The sequence below is a fragment of the Meleagris gallopavo genome, chromosome 2 (assembly GCF_905368555.1).
Source record: "Meleagris gallopavo chromosome 2, MGAL_WU_HG_1.1, whole genome shotgun sequence".
Lineage (NCBI taxonomy): Eukaryota > Metazoa > Chordata > Aves > Galliformes > Phasianidae > Meleagris > Meleagris gallopavo.
The window spans coordinates 81891549-81912379 of NC_139405.1; the positions used below are offsets into that span (position 1 = coordinate 81891549).

The following is a 20831-nucleotide window of genomic DNA, read 5'->3' on the forward strand; positions in this document are numbered from 1 at the left end:
AAGCAGCAAGGCATAAAGGCAAGTTGAAAAGTTTTTCACAGGGTAAAAAAGCAAACTGGGCCATCAGCAGATAAAGATATCCACAGATGGGCACATAAGATAACCAAAGGTAGTTTAAGTAGAGTCCTGAAATTCCCCTATATCAATGATTATGCATATCTTTGGAAGAAAGATACTCTTTCTGTCTTAAAAGAAAAAAAAAACCCACAAACAAAACACCCCTCATTAAGAGGAAGTAATTTGTATGAACATCCTGTTTTGGAAGAAAAATCTATCTATATGGATTGTTCTACGGCTTCAAATACATGTTTTTTTAATAACAGTTCTTATGCCCAAGTTACCTTTTGTGTCACCTCTAGGTATGCTTGTACCACACAAACATTTACACTAGGAAGAAGAAGCGTTTCTGAGTTTGGTTTGAGAACAATGGATACTTTCTGTTCAAAGGCAGAAGGAAAAGCCTTTCCATTATTTTGAATTTTTTTTTTAAATTAGGAATTTGAAAAAGTAGTAAGACAGCTGTGCAAGTTTCAGTCCAGCCCAACAGTCTATCTATTGCTCTTTGGGGTCTTGTCTTCTTGCTTTGTTATTTAAGAAGCTTCTCAATATGAGACAAAAAGGTTGATGGCAGAATGATGTGAAATAACATAACCAGAGCAGACATTATTTCTTGGTGTGTGCATATATTCTGAACTAAAAGCAGGTGAACGTACTCAAGCTTGAATGCAACCAGAGGAAGGCAGCAAAGCTGGTAAAAGGGCTTGAAGGCATATCCTAAGGAAGAGAGGCTGAGGACACATGGATAGGCTAGTTGGAAAAAAGGAGACTAAGAAGTGACACCTATTACCCTCTAAAACTTCCTGTGTACAAGAAATGGAGCCAACCTCTTCTGCCCAGTAACAAATGATGGTATGTCAGGGAATAGCACAAACCTGTGTCAGGGGAGGTTCAGACTGAACAATAGGAAAAATTTCTTTACCATGAGAGTGATCAAACACTGGTACAGGCTTCCTGGAGAGGTGACTGATACCCCGTGCCTGTCAGTGTTCAAATTTATGCTGCTATATTCTACACTATTTAAATTTTCCTATTGTCTTTCATTTAGCAAGGGATATTTTCATTATTATTACAGTAAAGTCTCAGTCCCTGAGATATTCAGAATCCCACTGGGCAAACCTGTGCTGAGCAGGGGAATTCAACTAGGTAGTCTCCAGAGGTCCCTTCAAACCTCAACCATTTTGTGATTCTGTGATCTAACATTTCAAAACTTAATACACACTTGACTGCATTTTACATGTAACATTTTTTTCATAACAACATGCACACTTTTTATTCTCCTTGACAATGTAACATTACAAATTCTAAACAAAATTGTTTTGTTACTATCTGCTCTCTTACTGCAGTATGGGCAAATACTTAGATGACATAAAGACCAGAAGATATAACTGATATGAATTATGGCATAAACTGGGTTTATGCAGAAGAAATATTTACTCAAGACAAACGTTATATAAAATTCTTAATTCAAGTGATTTTCTGGAACACACTGTTCATATAACAGCACAGTGTCAGATCCCCATCTCTCTTAGGTGAACCTGTTCCAGAAGTGCTCAGTTCAGAGTACAAAAACTAAATCTAACTGGTGACCTGAACTGTCATCTCACTCGGTGTCATATTTCCCAGCATACCATCTAGGCCATGGACGCAGACTATAAGATGTATTCCTTCTTCTGAACAGTCATCTTCTTCCATACTGAAGTAAGGTATTGAAGAGGCCAGTTTGAAAACATCACTGTACATAAATCCAGGAAGTTTCAGTTGCTTCAGTTCTTCCTTAGCCTGGAGGAAACTGGAAAGAAACAATATTTATGATAAAGAAACATTTACTATTATCAGACAAACTTAGGATCTCCTACCATAGCGTTTTTAGTGACTTTTTGCTTTTGTCTTTACATGACTGACAGGAACAAAAATTTTTTATAAAATTACTATTTTCACAAAATAAGCCAATTGCTCAAAATATGTTTTCATTTCCAGCTTTCTACAGTCCCTTGTCCACTATAAGAAAATCCATGCCCCAAGCTTGACTCTTCTCTCCTTTGAAAATCTCTGTATTTCTGAAAACACTGAATTTCTGGTTTTGTTCTGGTCTTAACTAAGTGACAGCTTTGTTTAAATGCAATATTACTGGAATTATAACCTGATCTAAAGTCGAGGTAAAGATTTCCAATGAATTTTTGTAATTCTTGTCAAACTTAAAAACTATTTCATAGATCAGCAGAGGGCTGGAATCAGTAACATCTCTGCTCATGATAAAATCTAATAGGCTGAGTAACTGGTATTTTCTTCAGAAGAAAACTAGATCCAGACCTCTGATCTCTTACCTATTACAGGCTTGCATCATAGTTTCTAATAGCTGAGTTGCCCATATGCCAGGAGCTCTTTGCACTCTTCCTTTCTATCCCTTCCCATAGTTTCTTTGTACATGACCTTCCTACATAGTTAATTGTCTACCAGTTTTGCCTGAAATATTTCAAGCAGTGTTGCTTTGAGCAAAAAGCTTTATGTTTTTTTCCCTCTTTATGTTGTTTGTTCTGCATGATCCCTCATAGTCACTCTGCAACCCGTCCTCTTCCAATGGCTCCTTGTTTTCCTCCCGTCCTAATTTTCATTCTCTGTTTTCCCAACTTTTTCTTTAGCTCATTCCTCACCAACTGACAAGACACCACTGTAGTCAGTTTACCCCACCCTCTGCAGCAGAGTTTACTCAGTTTGTACTGCAGGAATGCTTAATGACTGAGATGTGCTAAAGTTAGTTCTCTAAGATGCAGCTTTTGCCCTCTGGAATCAGTGATCCAACAGTCCATAAGACTTGCTTTCCCCTAGGCCAAGCATCAAATTTTACTCTGCATTGCCCTTTTCTTTCGGAATGCCGCAGTCTTTGCTTTTCATCCTTCCTATTCCATGCCAGTACCCACTCCCTGTTATTTCAAAGCTTCTTTTCTGTCCTCTCACTTCTAATCTTGCTTCTGCCACAATTGCTAGAACCTTCCTTCTGTAATCAACTGCTAACCACAAACTATCTGGTCTTTATCTACCTTCTAACTTTGCTTTATTGTGACAGCAACATTTTAGTTCCAATACAACACATTAGGCTGCTACTTCCCATGCTCTGGTAGCAGCAGGGGTTATCAGGGAAACTGTTATGTTTGCATTTGGGATTCCTGACATTGCTCTAAATTTGGGCTTCCTGGTATCCAACTGTAGTGTAATTACAGCACTATAGTCTCTGAGATGTTACACTTTGTTAAGATCAAAAAATAGGGTTATGCTGTCAGACAGCTTTACAATGAATTAGAATGAACAAAAAGTTACAGATGTTTTTTTGCTTTCATGTTTTTAAACTTGAAGCATATTTTCCTATGCTTGCTATTTTAACAGCTTCCATTTCATTAAACACCATTAGAACATCACTTTTGGGTTGTATGTTTATTTTTTTAAAAAGGAACTTATTAAAGGAACAAAATACGTGCATTTTCCTTGAAGTTTGTGTAGCTGATTTAAGGAATTCTGTGCTAACACATTTTTTATTTGAATATCTAAATTGTGTTGCTACTTAAATGTGCAGAATCCACAAGCCACAGTCTTGGGGGGCTCTCTGAAGCCTAATCATGCTTATTTTCCCCCTTCATATTATATTAACATCATTTCCAGAAGCAAATAAACTGTATTTTAAAACAATCACTTACGCCAGCATTTGAGGCTTTGGGGAGCTTTCATACCAGGAAACAGGAGAAGCTGAGCTGTAAGATGTGCTGCCTGGCTGCTGTGTAATTGCATCAGATTTGTTCCTTGAAGAACAGATAACATTGCAAGGAGAGTCTCTCAGAGAAGAAGGAAAAGACAGACAACCAGGAGTACAGACGGGAGGCACAGTCATTCCATCACGCAGATGCCCACTATCAAGCCTTTCAGACCTCAGGGCTCTTTCTTCTGCTAAATCAGGATCTTGGTCAGCACCAGAAGCTCCATCTAATATACCATAGTCTGTTTCTTCGTAATACCCATTTTCAATCATTTCTTGATCCTCCTCTTCTTCATCATCTTGTTGGGAAGAGCAAATAATTTGTTTTTCATATGTTTCTTTTTGAGGGCTAACGGGATTGCTGTTGTCCATAGGCCAAATATCTGAAATATCTGTGCTGCTTCGAGAGCCAAAATAGTTTTCTACAAGCCCCTGCTTTACTATATCAGTACTACTTGTTGGAGAAGGATTATCAGTACCAGTGTCACTTTTAGCTGCTGACAGTTCTTCCACTGCCTCCTTTAGTTCTAAAGGCTCGTTATATTTTCCTTCATTTGGTTTTTCAACCTCATACCCTGCATGTACAGATGAAGAACCTGAAAGAACAGATGGCTCATCCAAGCAAGTAATTTCTAAATGCAATTTAGCTGTGTCTTCTGTAGTGTTACGATATCTTTCTAGGACCTGAGAGTCCGTACAGGTTGTGCCAAGGTCTGCCTGTGAGCTGCTGCTTTTCACATCAGAAGATGTAACCTCATCTGAAACAACTAAGTGTAAAAGTTCTTTTGTTCCTGAGAGTGAGGAATGTATGGACATAGTTTCTTTATCTGAATGCCCTGAAAATACAACACAGTGTTGCTGCAGATTGGTATTTGATTTTTTACTATCATCACATTTTGGCAAATCAGTTGCTCCAAGATCCAGTACAGTTTTACTGTCACTTAGCTGGCATTCAGGTACTATAGTTATCTTTGAATTTTCATCAGGTGACAGTTCATCATCATCTGAAGGCAGAGAATTTATAGATGTCAAGGATGATTGTATTTCACTTACAGCACTAGTACTCTCAGTACAATGGCTTTCCAATGCATTTTTTATAGCATAGTCTGGTTTCAGTAAAAGCTGAGGAAATAATCTCTCAGCATTGCATGCACTTTGCCCTTGAACATTTTCAAAAACCTGATCAGGGTTGGGGAGAGTTGCAAAAGAACTCGGTTCACTTTCTATGCCAGAATCTGAAAACCTAGAAGAGGCGCACGTCACATTAACGTCTGGTAATTTAGTGACGTCTCCGCTTACAGAAAGCAGGCTTTCTTTTGTAGATAAACTAGGCTGATTATTTTTTACTTTTGTTAACATATCACTGGTGTGTTGGAAGTTTTTTTCATGGACATCTTCCTTTTCAAGCATTGGTTCTCCTGAATGCAACTTGTTTCCAGATTCTGAAGCTTGAATATTGGGTGTCTGCAGATTCTCTCCTTGCACTCCATCTTGTGGAAACTCAGCCCATGATCCAATATGAACAGTTACTTTCTCCCCTTCATAAGGATTCTTACTACTTGGTTTGACCTCAATTGTCCTAACTCCCAAGGAAGCTGGCTGAACTCCATGACAACCTTCAGGTGTATCTCTGGGTTGTAGAGCACTGTCTGCTTGCACAGTTCCAGGGCCTGCCTGGGAGATGGTAAGTCTACCAAAAATAGCCATGTTTTCACTGTGCACAGGGCTACCCTGACTTGGTTGAACACCTTCAATCTTAGCAGTGTTTTCCTCACTTCCAGATGTCAAACACACAAATTCTCTTTGACTTATTTGCCGGGTGCAAGGCTTTGTATCACAAGGAAATCCACTTACTGCAGGGTCCAGCCCTTCATTAGTATTGCAGGAAGGCCTGCCTTCTGGACTTTTAGAGGTATCTTCCAGTGCTGCACTTTTCAAACATTTGTAGCCTACTAAGACCACAGAGTCCTTAGAGTTCTGTTTCACGACTTTTTTCGTATTTTCAGGTTTCATTGTTTTCATGAGCTTAGTAACCTTAACTTTGGGTTTATTTGCATCTTCATTTTTCCCTTTCAAAGACTTTGTTAGCATCTTTTCATTTTCTGAATGCCAAAGGCTGGAGGCACCTGCAGGTCTTGTTTTCAATTCCGGGCTAGTGAATCCAGCTACGAAACCTTCTTCAGCTTCAAATTTATCCAGTTTATTGGACTCTGACCTTGGAAGATTCTGAACTACCAACCAGGGTACATCCATATCTTTTATCAAAAAAAAGCGAGAAAAAAAAAGGATTGTTTACAAGGTTATGCAAGTAACTGAAGCGATAAAACACTGGTAATTATACAACTTTACACATTCTCACAGCTTCAGTCTAAAGATTACCTAGCAAACAAATGTATTCCTTCAAAGCCATCAAGAAATGTCAAGAAAAAATACTTAGTTATTACATCATTTTTGCTCTTTTCTTCAAAGAGAAAACTGCACTGGGAGGTGTGCTTACCTTCAGTAACTGAATCTAAATACCGATCTTCAAAGATTATAGGCAAGGAGTTCGTATCTCCATCTAGTTCACTGCATTCAATAGGAAGGGGTGGAAGAGAACTGCAGAAAGAAGTGTTTTTTATAGCTGTACACATTTGTAGGTGGCTCTGAGCACTGGAAAAAAAAGGTATCCTACATTAAAAAACAGAACTATTTATTTTTATGTTAATATAAATTAGCAGCAATTTAATTCCCTTTAGTAGATGCTTTTCTACTAATTATTTATTTAACAGAAAAATTATTCCATTACTCGTTTGCATCGCACTACGTTCTTCATTTAAAAACTTCAAATCTCTAGAACATTGTGTTTCTCTTGAACTTATGTAAGTATTTTTGTAAGACAGTACTTCTGCCACAGAATAACAGTACTATGTGCTGCATATTTTGCACTTCAAAAGTCTACTCACTGTAGTTCTTGATAGGCAAGGGCAGCCTGCCTAGGATGCTCAAGACAGAAGAATGCTTCTGCAAATCTACGCACCTGCAAAATCCAAATACAGTTAGAGCTGAGTTTTGTATTACATAAAAGTTCTGAAAATCTACCAGCATTCCTACACTGCAATATTATTAACTTGTATGATTAATATATATTAAAGTTTTTGTGGTTTTTTTTGCTGTTTTTTTAATTGTCTGGGCAGGTGAGAGAAGAGGATACCACAGACAAGATTTGCAAGTGAAAGGAGAATTTTAATTTGTGCAGTGGGTGACTGAAGGGAAATGCATTATACTCAATGTCTGCTGAAAATCTGATAACCAAAAATTGAATAATTTAAATCAGGCTCACTTGAAACAATAACACACAAAAATACCATGAGAAATTTTAGTGAAAGGAAAGACTGTTTGATGGGCACTTCTAAATGTGCTTGAGAATCAGCTTCAGAATCAGAATCATATTCTCAAGAAGAATTCCAAACGTTTCATGAATACTCTAAATCCTACAACTTAACTGTTGTGCAAAAAAATCTATTGTTTGTCAAAATTTCAGCTGCAATTGATAAATAACAGTCTGTGTGCTGATTATAGTGCTTTATTCAAGACATAATTGTATTTCTGAAGTTAATAAACCATGAAATATTAAAATGTTATTTCATAACACATGGAACTTTGTTTTTTATTGTCAAGTATAGAAGCAGAAGCAGAGATAAAATAGTGTGAACTCTACAGCAACTTACTACAAGTAAAATATAATCAATGTATTGAAAACACAGTTTCTAGAAAATCCAAGTTAAAGTTTTGCAAATCACGTTTCAAGTATTATATTAAAATATTACTTCAATCTGAATGCATTTGTTTAGAACTTTTGTTTTTGCAACTGCCAATTACCTGCATCAAAACATGCAGTTCAGTGCAGTGTGACAGTATGCTTTGTTTGCTGAAGTATGACAGACAAAAAGCAAAATAAAAATAGAATAGAAAAATTGCTGTGGAATAAACACTGAGCACCCACACACTGATGAGCAGCATTCCTAAGATGCTAGTTCTCAGTTCTCCTATTATATCTGAAAGAAATTATTCTGGAATAACGTGTTCAGACCTACCAGAAGATGTCACTATGAAACAAAGATCTAAAGTGAACTAGTAGTGTACAAACTTTGTTTAATAACCTCCTGTAAGTAACTTTTTCAACTGAACAAATGTGAGAGCCTTGCCAGTGAGATTATTGTAGTTGATGAACATTCTAGCACAACTACATATATCCTGATGTTTTATGAAACATTTAAAATCTGGTATAGCATTTTACAGAGATGTACGCAAAGTGATCTAAAATATTTCATCTCCTTATGACCTAATTTTCTAAGAATACTTCAGCAGAACTGCCCATTTTGTAAGCATCTATGCAAAGAGGGTGAAAATAATTTGACCAAATGCAAATGACAGGCGTTCTAGGGGGCCATTTAATAAGAACAGTCAGATGAGTGAGTCCCTGAAAGCGTTCATTTCTCTTAGATTAATATAAAACCTTCCCAGGGAGAACTTGCCTGTGAAGAGTATAGTCTATAAATACTGCAAGAAGAAAACGTAAATTTAAAAGAGCTTTAGGCACCTGGTAGAAAGCAGAAGAAAGCATCTGTTTCCAAAATACAGAGATTATTTAGAAGGACAGAATTTTGTGTAGTACAGAAATCTTATTTCAGAAACAGCAGATATTCTTTCATGAAGAGAATTATTCAAATCCCACCAGAATTCACTAATCAGCAAGTCTGCATCAGTTGACCTGCGGACAACGCCGCTAATTGAAACATGATCATTGCAGGTTTCCCCCAAGTTTATATAAGAATTCTCGAGACTGTCAATGCAAACTGCAAAATATTGTAGTAAGTCCTGCAAAACACTATCCAAAATCAGAAATCAACCATACTCTTAAGAATACCAAGGCTCAAATTTACCATCTCTTTTTAATGTAGGAGTTGTGGATTGCTGACTCCTGCTCTATTGCCATGTGGGAAGTCCAGTGCCGCTTGGTCTACTTACATATATTTTAATTGCACAGATTTGCAAAGTATTCACAAAAGCTCTTCTCAACTTGGAGAACAGGAAACCATTGAGATATCTGCAAATTAGTCCTTGTAAAATTAAGTACCATCGCATTGTTGGTTCTCTGTAGATTGGCTCAGGTAAAATTTCCTTCTCAATGCTGTATTATTCAGCTTGTGTCAGAGAACAAGCTTAGAGACAACCTGCTTGCTCTTTGCTGTCAGGCCCTAAATAAAAAGGCAAGTTTAAGATTACCCGTGTCCTGCTTTTTAAGTCTTTGATGTTAGGATAGATACCAAGGTATCCAGTAACTGCAGAACTCAATAAGCAATAGCAATTAGTGACTTCTTTCAAAAGTAAAACTAGCTTTATTATATTTATACATATTTGTATTGTTTTTTATTAAAAATATTTTTTGTTTGTTATAACAAGAGTGAGCTCTGAGCTCAAGACAGAAAACTCAGAAAATTTATACTTGATGTTGCTCAGTAGCAAGCTATATGGATGACTACTCACAAATCTTCAGCACACTATACTGCAAATGCATATTCATAATCCCAGAAAAAAATATTCCTACGGCTTTTATTAAAGAAAAAAAACCAGATTTTTTTCATATTAAAGAAAATTGAAAAATAGTGATAGATATTAGAAAAAGTGGGCATAAAAGCATTCTGTTGTGCCTTTGTCTTTAAAGAAGGGAGGAAAGGAACTTCAGATTTTGTGAAATCTGGAAAACATCCCCAAAATACTCTAAATACAAACAGTATTTCAGTCTGTACACTCTTATTAATTACTTTGATGAAAGGCTGGACATGAACCAGCAGTGCTAACTTGCAGCCCGGAAGGCCAACTGCATCCTGTGCTGCACCAAAAGAAAGGTGCCCAGAAGGGAGAGGGAGGGGATGGTTCCCCTCTACTCTGCCCTCGTCAGGCCCCAGTTGGAGTACTGCATCAAGCCTGGGGTGCTCAGCACAGGAGGGATGTGGAGCTGGTGGAACAGGTCCAGAGAAAGCCACAAAGATGATCAGAGGGCAGGAGCACCTCTCCTACCAAGAAAGGTTGAGGAACTTGGGCTTGTTTAGGCTGGGGAAGGGAAGAGTCTGGAGAGACTTCATTCTGGCCTTCCAGCACTTGAAGGGAATTTACAAGTAGGAGGGGGACCAACATGGTCTCATAGTGAGTGATAGGAAAAGGGAGAATGTCTTTAAACTAAAACAGAGGCGATTTAGGTTAGATGTTAATAAGAATTTTTTTACTCAGAGGGTAGTGAAGCCCTGGCCCATGCCCAGAGAGCTGTGGTGTTCCATCCCTGGAGGTGCTCAAGGCCAGGTTGGATGGGGCCCTGGGCAGCTGAGCTGATGAGGGACAGCCCTGCTCATAGCAAGGGGATGGAGCTAGAACAACAGTAAGGTCTCTTCCAACCTAAGCCACCTTATAATTGTATGTTATAGTTCTACGATGTTCCCTAAAATAAACACAGTAAATTTGAATTCATAAGGTATTTGAGAACTAGAGAGAATGACATATCAGAGATTTTAAAAACCACTTTTAAGAAGCTAAGCACATATCACTACTAGCATACAAAACATTGGGTAAGTTAAAATAAAAATCTCGATCCTTTTGGCTTTATTCATCGTATAAATGTACAAATACTAATTTAGCAGCAATTGAATGCAGGTGCAGGTTAAGTGAAACAGTTTTCTCATTTCATAGCTTCCACTGCAGTTGAAAGATTCTAGAATTCATATTAAAAGTATAGGAAAGTAAGATTCAGAGATGTCCAGTAAATTGATCAAACCTTCCTATTGCTAACATTTCCATTCCAACAAACAAGTCTTGCACTCTTTCTCAAAAAGTCCACTTAATGTACAGAATAGATTATCTGCACAATCACGATTCCCTCATTAAACAAGTCAACGTATACTTCATAATCAGTGTCCCCTTCAAAACTAAAAGGTTTTTGAAGGTTTTTTGATGTGAACAACAGAATTGTTGGTTAGATAAATCAAACCTCTGCAGACTAAAACCTTAAAATGGACTTTATTTTGGATTGTGACAATATTGTTCATGTGTACTCTCATTAACTGGATCTACTAACAAGCTCTCTGAAAATTACTTTACAAGGAGAACCCCCAGATAAGCTTTGAAATGACCTCTTAGATGGACGTGAAAAATGGACTATGATGTCAGATGGTAAAGATGTAAAGATGGCTGAAGATCAAGTTGCGTGTTTGGGAAGTATGGGTGGTGGGTAATTTTGCTTATTTGTTTTAATGAATCTTACTCTCTGAAAAATTTTAACTGTTATGTTTTTTCAAATCTGTGACCACAAAAGAGGGGACAGAAAGATTTATTTATTACAAGATAAGGGGAAAGGTTTAGTTGATATGAGAAAATATTTCACTATGTGCTGCAGACACCCTGCAGCAAGTGTATATACACATACACACATCAACAGATGCGCTGTGTGTATAGTTACTATGATGAATCTATTTTTATACATATGCACACATACATGCTGGATCATTTCCAATTTGACTTTTTTTTTTTTAAATCCCAATTCACAACCCTTTCAAAGCCTATAAATACTGTAAATTCTCAAATCAGAAGAAAAATGTATCTTATTTTATGATGTAAACAAGCAGTCTAACTGCAGTAGGGAAGGAAAAAAGAGGTGAGCACCAGGCATAGCTCCTGCAGAAAAATACTTAATTCTAAAAAATACATCTCCCACGGACTGCAATTTGCCTTCTGAACTGTGTTTCACATTGAGAAGTTCAACAAAGCGGTTTCTAAACAAAAACAATGTACTTTATGTATTATGTTTCAAGAATATATGCTAACAAGACAATACATAAACTAACAAATGGAACATAGCAGCTCCCTTTATGATTCCAACTAATCTTCACAAATAAAACTAGAAAAATTAGAATTTGTATTTGCCATTTTTATATGCATTTCCGTTACAAGGTGTCCCACTAAGAGTACGAACAAGCCCTTTATTACATCAGAGTTAATACAGAATCACAGAATTGTAGGAGTTGGAAGAGACCTCCAGAGATCATTGAGTCCAACCCTCCCACCAAAGCAGGTTCCCTACACCAAGTCGCACAGGTAGGTGTCCAGGTAGGTCTTGAATATCTCCAGAGAAGACTCCAGAAGTTCTTGCACACATTTTTGCGGAACTTCCTATGCCTCCAGTTTCTGGCCATTTCCCCTTGTCCTGTCTCCACACACTGCTGAATACAGTCTAGCCTCGCCACTCTGCCCCCCACACCTCAGATATTTATAGACCTGGATCAGGTCCCCTCTCAGTCTTCTTTTCTCAAGGCTAAACAGACCCAGTTCACTTAGCCTTTCTTCACAGGGGAGATGCTCCAGGCCCTTCACCATCTTTGTGGCCCTCCGCTGGACTCTTTCCAAGAGATCCCTGTCTTTTTTGTACTGGGGAGCCCAGAACTGGACACAGTACTCCAGATGAGGCCTTACCAGGGCAGAGTAGAGGGGGAGGATCACCTCCCTCGACCTGCTGGATACGCTCTTCTTAATGCACCCCGGAATGCCACTGGACATTTTTGACCACGAGGGCACACTGCTGGCTCATGGCCAACCTGTCGTCCACCAGGACACCCAGGTCCCTCTCTGCAGAGCTTCCCTCCAGCAGCTCATCCCCCAACCTGTACCGGTATAATTGCATGCAATTATTCCTCCCTAGATGCAAGACCCTACACTTGCTTTTGTTGAACCTCATCTGGTTTCTTACTGCCCAGCTCTCCAGCCTGTCCAGGTCTCGCTGAATGGCAGCACAGCCTTCAGGCGTGTCAGCCAATCCTCCCAACTCTGCACCACCAACGACGACCCTCTGCGCTCTGCCAGTCAGCCAGTTCTCAACCCACCTCACTGTCCACTCATCTATCCCACACTTCCTCAGCTTTGTTATAAGGATATCGTAGGAGACAGTATCAAATGCCTTTCTAAAATCAAGGTAGACTACATCCACTGCTCCTCCCCCATCCACCCAGCATCTATGACAGCATCATAGAAGGCCACCAGGTTGGTCGAGCATGACCTTCCCCTGGTGAACCCATGCTGACTACTCCTGATAACTTCCCTTTTCTTCCAATTGTCTGGAGATGGTATCCAGCACAAGCTGTTCCATCACCCTTCCGGGAACAGAGGTGAGGCTGACAGGCCTGTAATTACCTGGATCTTCCTTCTTGCCCTTTTTGAAGACCGGAGTGACACTGGCTATCCTCCAGTCTTCAGGGACCTCCCCTATTCTCCAAGACCTCTCAAAGATGACAGAGAGCGGTTCAACAATCACTTCCACCAGCTCCCTCAGCACCCGTGGATGCATCCCATCGGGTCCCATGGATTTATGAACACTGGGGTTGCCTAGGCGCTCTCGGACTGCCTCTTCCCTGACTAAAGGGAAGTCTTCCATTCCCCAGACCCCCTCGCTAACCTCCAGGGTCTGGGATTCCTGAGGGAGAGCAGCTTTTTCACTGAAGACAGAAGCAAAGAAAGCATTCAGTATCTCTGCCTTCTCAGTATCCCCCGTTACCAGAACCCCCCCCCTCACTTAGCAGGGGAGCCACATTCTCCCTAGTCTTCGTTTTACTGTTATCATACTTAAAAAAAGCCTTTTTTATTATCCTTTATCACCTTTGCTAGATTCAATTCCAGGCGGGCTTTAGCCTTCCTCGTCGCATCCCTGCAGGCCCTGACAACATTTCTATATTCTTCCCAAGTGATCAGACCCTTTTTCCACATTTCATGGACCCTCTTTTCCCTTTGAGTTTGCGCATGATCTCCTTGCTCATCCACACAGGTCTCCTACCATCCTTTCCTGATTTCTTGTTCAGAGGGACGCACTGATCCTAAGGAAGAAGAGCTGTTTAAATGCTGACCAGCTCTCACATACTTACCCTTAATGTGTGATGTTCTTGTGCTAGCAATGCTGTGACCTCCTCTTGTAAGGTAATGACCTCCAGGAATTGCCCCCAGAGAGCCATCAGAAGTGAGCAAAGCTGAGCAAGATTCATATTGATAAGTTCTGCCAGTTCATCAGGATTTTCCATTTTCTGAAGTTTAGAAAAAAGATTTACGTTACTACTAGATCACGATGGACAGACAAAACAAAAAAAAAAAGGGTATTTTATCTTAGTAAGAATTTTAATTTAAATATAACTTCCAAATAAGAACTGTTTTGTCTAAGTATTAGAAATGAAATATGTCATGTTACAACACAAACACACTGTTTTAGGTTGCTTTAAATGTTATCCAGATGTCTTTTAGGATTAGGACTTCTGATCTTAATCTGAAGCAATTATTCCTTTAATAACAATGAGTTGCAACTACTGTATTTTCTAACATACAAAAGGAGTGTGCTTGAAAGGAATAGGAGTCTGAATCAGAAAGCAGGAAATTGATATTTGATATACTAGTCCAAACTTCAAGTGAAGACATTTTCATTTTAGAATATTAACTACTTATGATAATATTTATATGTCATCATATACTGACATATACTTTAAGCATGCTCAGGAATCAATGTTCTAATATAGGCTTCCAAGAACCAGGCTACATAGATTCAGCACAAAGCAAGTTCTTCTTTCTTAAAAGTGTACTGTAATCCCAGCATACAGCTCCATACCAGTCAAATGTAAATTTTAAGGCTTCTGTCCCCTACCATTTTAGGAAAATTTTTCAGAAATTCATTGGAGACACATAAGGCATTGAGGTAAAGCGTTAAAAAGTACAAACAGTAAAGACCCAAACTTCAGCACTATTAAAGAGGAAGCAGAAAAGAGGATTATGAATACTGAAACAACAACTTAGTAGGAAAGATTAGAAAGAAGAGGAAGAACTTTTGAAGAGAACTGCATAAAAGAACGGAAAGGAGAAAAAGGAAAAAATATAAACATAGTTCAGCAAGCTAAGGGAAAAACTAATGAAAAAATAATCTTAACTACTGGAAGAATTCACAGCAGCTGTGTAAGTGTAAAACAAACAAACAAACAAAAAACCACCAGAAAAAGCTCAGCAAAAAACCTCACAACTTTCCAGTTTAAGAAGTAGGATTACCAGCTGCTCACAGAGAGCTATCTGTATTGGCCTTGTCTCCAGTACAAGTGACTTTTTTTCCAACAGCAGTATTACATTTCCTTGCAATTATACTACTAGTATAGAAATGGAAAGTAACTCTGCTACAAAAGCTGCATAGTTGGCCCACTCAGCAACAAAGCGTGGAAAATCTTAAAAAAAAGTTCTCAATCTTCTGCTTTAAACTCATCTGTGATAAGAAAATCAGTTGTTCAGCTGAGGATAATTCTGACTGGTGCACATGAAAGAGTTGAGGAGGCAAATCTGAATCATCTAAGTGGGCAGTATTTCCTTGAGAATATATGGAAAAGAGGAGACAGCATCAGCACAACACCTTGCAGAAGTAGGGAGGAGCTGGAGAATCTGCTTTTGTACAAGTTTCTACCACTCAAACTTATAATTTTTTTTATTTGACAAGTTCCAAAATAAAAGATTCAACTAATGAATGCAGAAAATTCAAATTGTGATTTTAATGCAAGCAATCCATCTTTCTATAATCCTCACTTTCATAATCTACATGGCTACATGACCACCATGATCAGTAGGGAAGTTTGTGTGTCAGCTGAGCAATTTCTCTGTGAAAGAAGAATAGCTGAAAGAAACGGTGGCAAAAAGCCATACAGGTTGTTATCACTGAAGCATTTTATTCCTAAGTTGCACATGAAATTAGCATACTCTTACTTTTACAGTTACTTCACTTATTTAATAAATGAAAAGTATTACCTTTACTTCTTCACACAGTTCTGAAAGACGAACTTCTACATCGATGTTTTCTGGAAAGATGAGAGTATTTATTTATGAAAAACATACCTTCCAAGTTGCAGAGCAAAGGCAATTATCTCACAATCAAAACCATTAAAAAGAAAAGAGGCTATCAAATAAAACTTCATTCCACATTAATTTCTACAATGAGCTTCAAATCAATATATTATAAACTCTTATTAAAATAATTTCGTACTAATTACTGATATTGAGGACAGAACGTGATTAATAAAAAATGGTTTGCAACTATGTATTGTGAACGTTTCTCATGAGACCTTGGCAAGGATACCGGTTTTTCATTCCAAGTTGCTCTCTGCAAACACCGCAAGTTAGATTACACAGTTTGCACATCACCCTCTTAGAACTGCTCAGCTATTCAGCAGCAATGTCATCATTCACAACTGAGGTAACACAACTGATCTTCTGCCTCAGATTTTCCAGGCATTCTTCACTTTAGCACCATTTTTCTATGGGTATATTATTTACTTGATTTATGAGCCACATGAATGAAAACAGATTCTTTGGTTGTCTGAGGATTTACAGCTTGGTTAAATAATTTAATTAATTTGTCTCTCAATAGCTCACTGTTAAGAGAAGCATTACTTGTAACAAATATTTAATTCCTAAAAAACAGTATTAAGGAAAAAACACTATTTTGTTTGAGAATCTACGCCAACAAAATACTCTTGCAAACTCACATTAATAAATCTAGGATATGGATAGTGAAATACGTTTACCAACAGCAACACTGTGTTGACTAATCTTCTGCTGATATCTTCTAGATTTTTAAGTATTTATTGACTTTCACATCATTGCTGCACATTATATATACTTAGGTTTAAACACAATGACAAGTTAATTCAAAAAACTCCAAGGTCTGAGAAAACATGCATCTTACAGAAATGCAGGAAGTTCTAAGAAGCAAGTTTAGAAATAATTTGGAAAGAAACTACTTATACCTACTAAGTAGACACCACTTGATAATTATTCTGAAAATGCATGAAAACAGTTTATATACAGTTTATATATTTATTTTGGGGTGTTTGTGGCCACATAAATTTTGTCACTAATGGAAAAAGATATCTGATTCACTATGAAACACAATACTGAATATTCAAACTGTTTGTCACACTGAGATAGAGGACAGGTTTGAAACAACGTTTAAAACTAATTCTTACTAATCATTCCAATTCTAGTCAACCAAATCTAATCAATTAAATAATAAATTTTGTACTGGGATTTGATTTCTTTCTACATCTGAGGTACCAGTACCAAGGGAAACAAAAAAAGCACTGACAAAATGAAATTAACTGTTAACATTTGATAGCAATGTTATTTATCCAGTAAATACCTGATGACATTTTGCTGGCTCAGCTAAAATTGTTTTGTTTTGTTTTGTTCCTTTTTGTAAACAAAACCAAAATGCAGTTATATATGATTAACACTAATGTCCAGGAGACTGAACTGCTATTTTCTTCTTTCCCCGTTGCAAAGTGCCTTGCACTTAAACAGCATGGTTTGCACAACATCAAACCAACACTGACACTCTCCAAAGGTGGGTTGTCCATTTGGACGTGGATAAATGCACCCTAATCTTTGAGAATGTCTTGTGTAGGGTATAGAAGAATCGAATCTCAAGAAGCCTGAAGCAATCTGAACGATATCTCAGGAAGAAGCGCTGTTAGTTTTTAATTATTTAAAAACCAAAATCAAACAAACAAAACTAACAAAACCCTGAGTCCATAATGATTTAAATTAAACTATCATTTTTTGCTGTTTTATTTAAGTTTATGAAACTCTTCAATTACTTTTAAAAATTAAAACAGAATAACACTAAACCAAATAAGTGAAAGATTTTACTTTCTATACTAGAAATTAGTAGTTCAATTCTACAGACTTCACTGGAGTTTAACGTACTCTTATTATGGCTGAATAGTGAAATAGTGTTCCTGTTTAGAGAAGAATATAGTATTTTATGTTATTAATAAAAATCTGAGGGATTAAATCACCTGCTTTGAAAACATACCTAGGTAGGCGTCTCTCTGGGTTCGTGGAAACTTTCTTCTGAGAAGGCGTTCATAAAGGACCTGCATGCTGGCCTTGGCTAGTTATAGGGATTGCACACACATGACTAGTTACTACACTCCTCCTTTCATCTGTGATTTATTATTTGCCTTAAAGTTAGTAAAAAAAGCTTATGGCTAGCCTAGCAATTAGTGCAGTTAGAGAAATACATGAGAGCATATAATTTTGGTGTAGTTTATAGATTAGGTATCACTCATGATTGACATTACTCTTTTATTTCCTGAAACCAATAATATGTAAAAGCTCAATTACAGTAACTGAGTTCAACAGATGATTGTGCATGCTTCTGCAAAATCACTGCTTTCCTTAAATGGTATGGCAGAGCAACAGCAAAGCAAGCAGACAAAACAAAATTAAGGAGGTTATAATTTAATTTAAAACAAAAAATAGACAATTTGAGATTTAAACAGGGCAAGAGATTGTCTTCCATCTCATGTATAAAATCACCAAAAGGCAGTTCATTTACTTCAAAAATTAAAAGAAGTCTAAGTGATGATTTTGTACGTCATGATAAAGTCCAGAGAGCTTCAATTATTTTGTAGAAGATATCATAGAAACGTGGCTTTCTTTTCCTTTCTTTTGTTATTTTATTTTTATTTGTAACTGTTGATGGAGTTTAGACAAATTAGCATTAATGATAAGCATGAGCAAAGAGTGAGTAATAACACATAATTAGTATCCACAGTATTAGTTCTTTTTGTTATATCAATATTCCCAATCAATGTATATACAAAATAACTGGAATAAATGAAGAAAAAAGATTCAGAAATAAGAAAATAATTATGGCAGAAACTTTAAAAAAAAAACAACAACACAATAAAGCCAACAGCACAGGAAACAAACCATCGGCAGAATCAGTTCAGTGTATATTATAAATGTAAATACAATTTTTCTCTTAATGTATTTATTTAGAGTATTTCTTTTCAAGATCGCATTTCCCTAAGCCAAGTTACCCACAGAAATGAGTAAAGGCCTGAGCCAAGTACTGCTGAAGCTTATGTGAATCCTTGTTGTGACTACAATGAGGAGGAAAAGATACCTCCTGACAATGCAATTCAGTTGCCAGCTTCTTTCTATCACATCTATTTTGTGAGAGTGTTTTAGGGGAATTTAAGGTCCTCTCTGAATCATTTAAATATCAAGACACAGTCTAAGCCTATTCTTACAGTAACAATGCCATCAGATTCTACTTGGCTAAAAGTGCATTTTGTCCTTACAAGTTAGACTAAGAGTTGAGTCATTCATTTAACAGGGCGTTCCTCTTCATATCAAGATTAAGATAACCAACACAGAACTACTCTATGTAATGTTTTTGCTTCTATAAAGAAAAAGCCTCAGTTTGTGATATTTTTCTATGCATAAATTTGTAATGCATTTGTCTCTGTTTTCCTTTTTTAATTATTAAATTCCAGCTCAGTTTTGAGCAAAAGGATTTTAGATATATAAGATGTATGAAAATAATGCCAATTCAGTCAAGAAGAGGAGATAATTTCAGGAAAAAGCAAAAGCTGTATGTTTTATTAAATTCAACATACCCAGTTCAATTCGGTGAGAAGAGGGGAGCTCCTTTGTTATCATAAGGAAATAGCTATGTAAGCCTTTGAAAGCAAGCAGCAAACTGGCACAAAGTGTATAGTGGAAATTATAGGCATGGCTGAGGAAAGACTCTGAAACAACAAAACTGCAACCCTAAAAAAAGAAAAAAAAAAAGAGAAAAAAGATTTAGGTGTACTAATTTGATACAATATATGAAGCGTTAACAGAATAAGAAGACGTGCAAATTGCCTCTTTTCATGAACTTCATTCAGCTTTTTGCAATTCTCAGTGGTTTGCAGTATCTTAAAAAAGAAGGCTAAACACTAAATATTGTAAGCTTTCCATCTGTATAGTCTTGAAAGATGTAACAGCCTTCTGCAACAATTTTTCTATTTTCCCATATTACATCACACAACAAAATAAGTCTTAACAAAGTTCATCCTTTATCAAGTAATATTTCTGCAGAAGACTCATTGAGATAAAATTCACATCACCCTACAAAATACAAATAAAACGTTCAGTTGAGATTATTCTTACATCAGCTGATAACTGCTTTGTGTAGTTATTGCCAAAGACCACGCTTTCCAGAGAAGGAATCACGGAGTCCCTGTTTTGTGCTGGTGCATTCCTGTTTAACCACGTATTCTTCACTGGGCGAGGAAAACTGCAAGAAGCACAAATGAACTGGTAAATCCAACAAGCTATGTGTCACAAATTTAGTATAGTTTTGTTGTTGTTGTTTTTGTTTTTTAAGCTGTTTCTCAGTAATATCCTGGATGCCTTTAGCATGGTGGGCTGCCCTCTTAGGACTCCCCATGCAGGGATTGCCCAGAAGCCTCAGTTAGTTTCAAGTGCTACATCTGGGGAGCAGTTCTCTTCCAAGAGTGTCTCCAGCTTATCGGAGCAATTTAAGAAATTATTATCCTCAACTGTTCTGCTGTTGACTATGTAAGATCTTTCTTATACTTTCCAATTTAAACGCATTCCTGAAAGTTTAAGCCATACAGATCCATTTTGATCTGTGACAGGTGAGAAGTGTTCATTTTCTGACACCTTTGATGGGAGGGACTTTTCTTCCCACAAGTGAAGCAGTAGCAAGCAGTTGGAAAGCTGTCACACGAACTGCCATCGCTGTTTTTGTAACAAAAGCCTGACCTCTGCTACTGGAAAGCCCATCAAGGAACTACTGGGAGAACAGAGCATCCTACAACAGCAGCTTTGTGAGGACAGAGCTGGGGAAGAAGCAGTGAAAGAGGAATGAATGCGAAAAACAGGAGCTTTTAGACAGTGGGCAGGAATAATCAGTGACAAGCTGATTAAAAAAAAATAGACTGCACAAGGCACTAAGGCTGTAATCAAGTAGAATCACCTCCTCTCTCTTGTGTAAAATATTAACACTTGGTGTTCATTAGAGAAAGAGATCCTAGATGCTAATCTGAAAAGGAAAACGCCCAGAAAGTGACCCCCTAGCAAACTTTCATTTAAGAGAGTCCAAAGGAAGGAGGAAAGAAAGAAGTCTGCTATC

At 37.4% G+C, this 20831-nt stretch overlaps 1 protein-coding gene across 3 annotated transcripts in view; it reads right to left on the reverse strand.

Moving 5' to 3' along the window:
- The window catches only part of FAM135A (family with sequence similarity 135 member A), an 81194-nt gene that overhangs the window by 17872 nt on the left and 42491 nt on the right, over positions 1-20831 (reverse strand). For 2 of the 3 annotated variants that reach the window (XM_085217823.1, XM_085217825.1), the window contains 9 exons: positions 19844-19970; positions 19306-19459; positions 17712-17789; positions 15647-15696; positions 13747-13902; positions 6751-6824; positions 6303-6457; positions 3750-6060; positions 1689-1849 (listed from right to left, as the gene is read on the reverse strand). In XM_085217823.1, coding sequence (XP_085073949.1) covers positions 1689-1849; positions 3750-6060; positions 6303-6457; positions 6751-6824; positions 13747-13902; positions 15647-15696; positions 17712-17789; positions 19306-19459; positions 19844-19970 — 3266 coding nt within the window. The remainder of the gene's footprint in view (positions 1-1688; positions 1850-3749; positions 6061-6302; positions 6458-6750; positions 6825-13746; positions 13903-15646; positions 15697-17711; positions 17790-19305; positions 19460-19843; positions 19971-20831) is intronic. The other variant, XM_085217824.1, reaches the window with a different exon arrangement.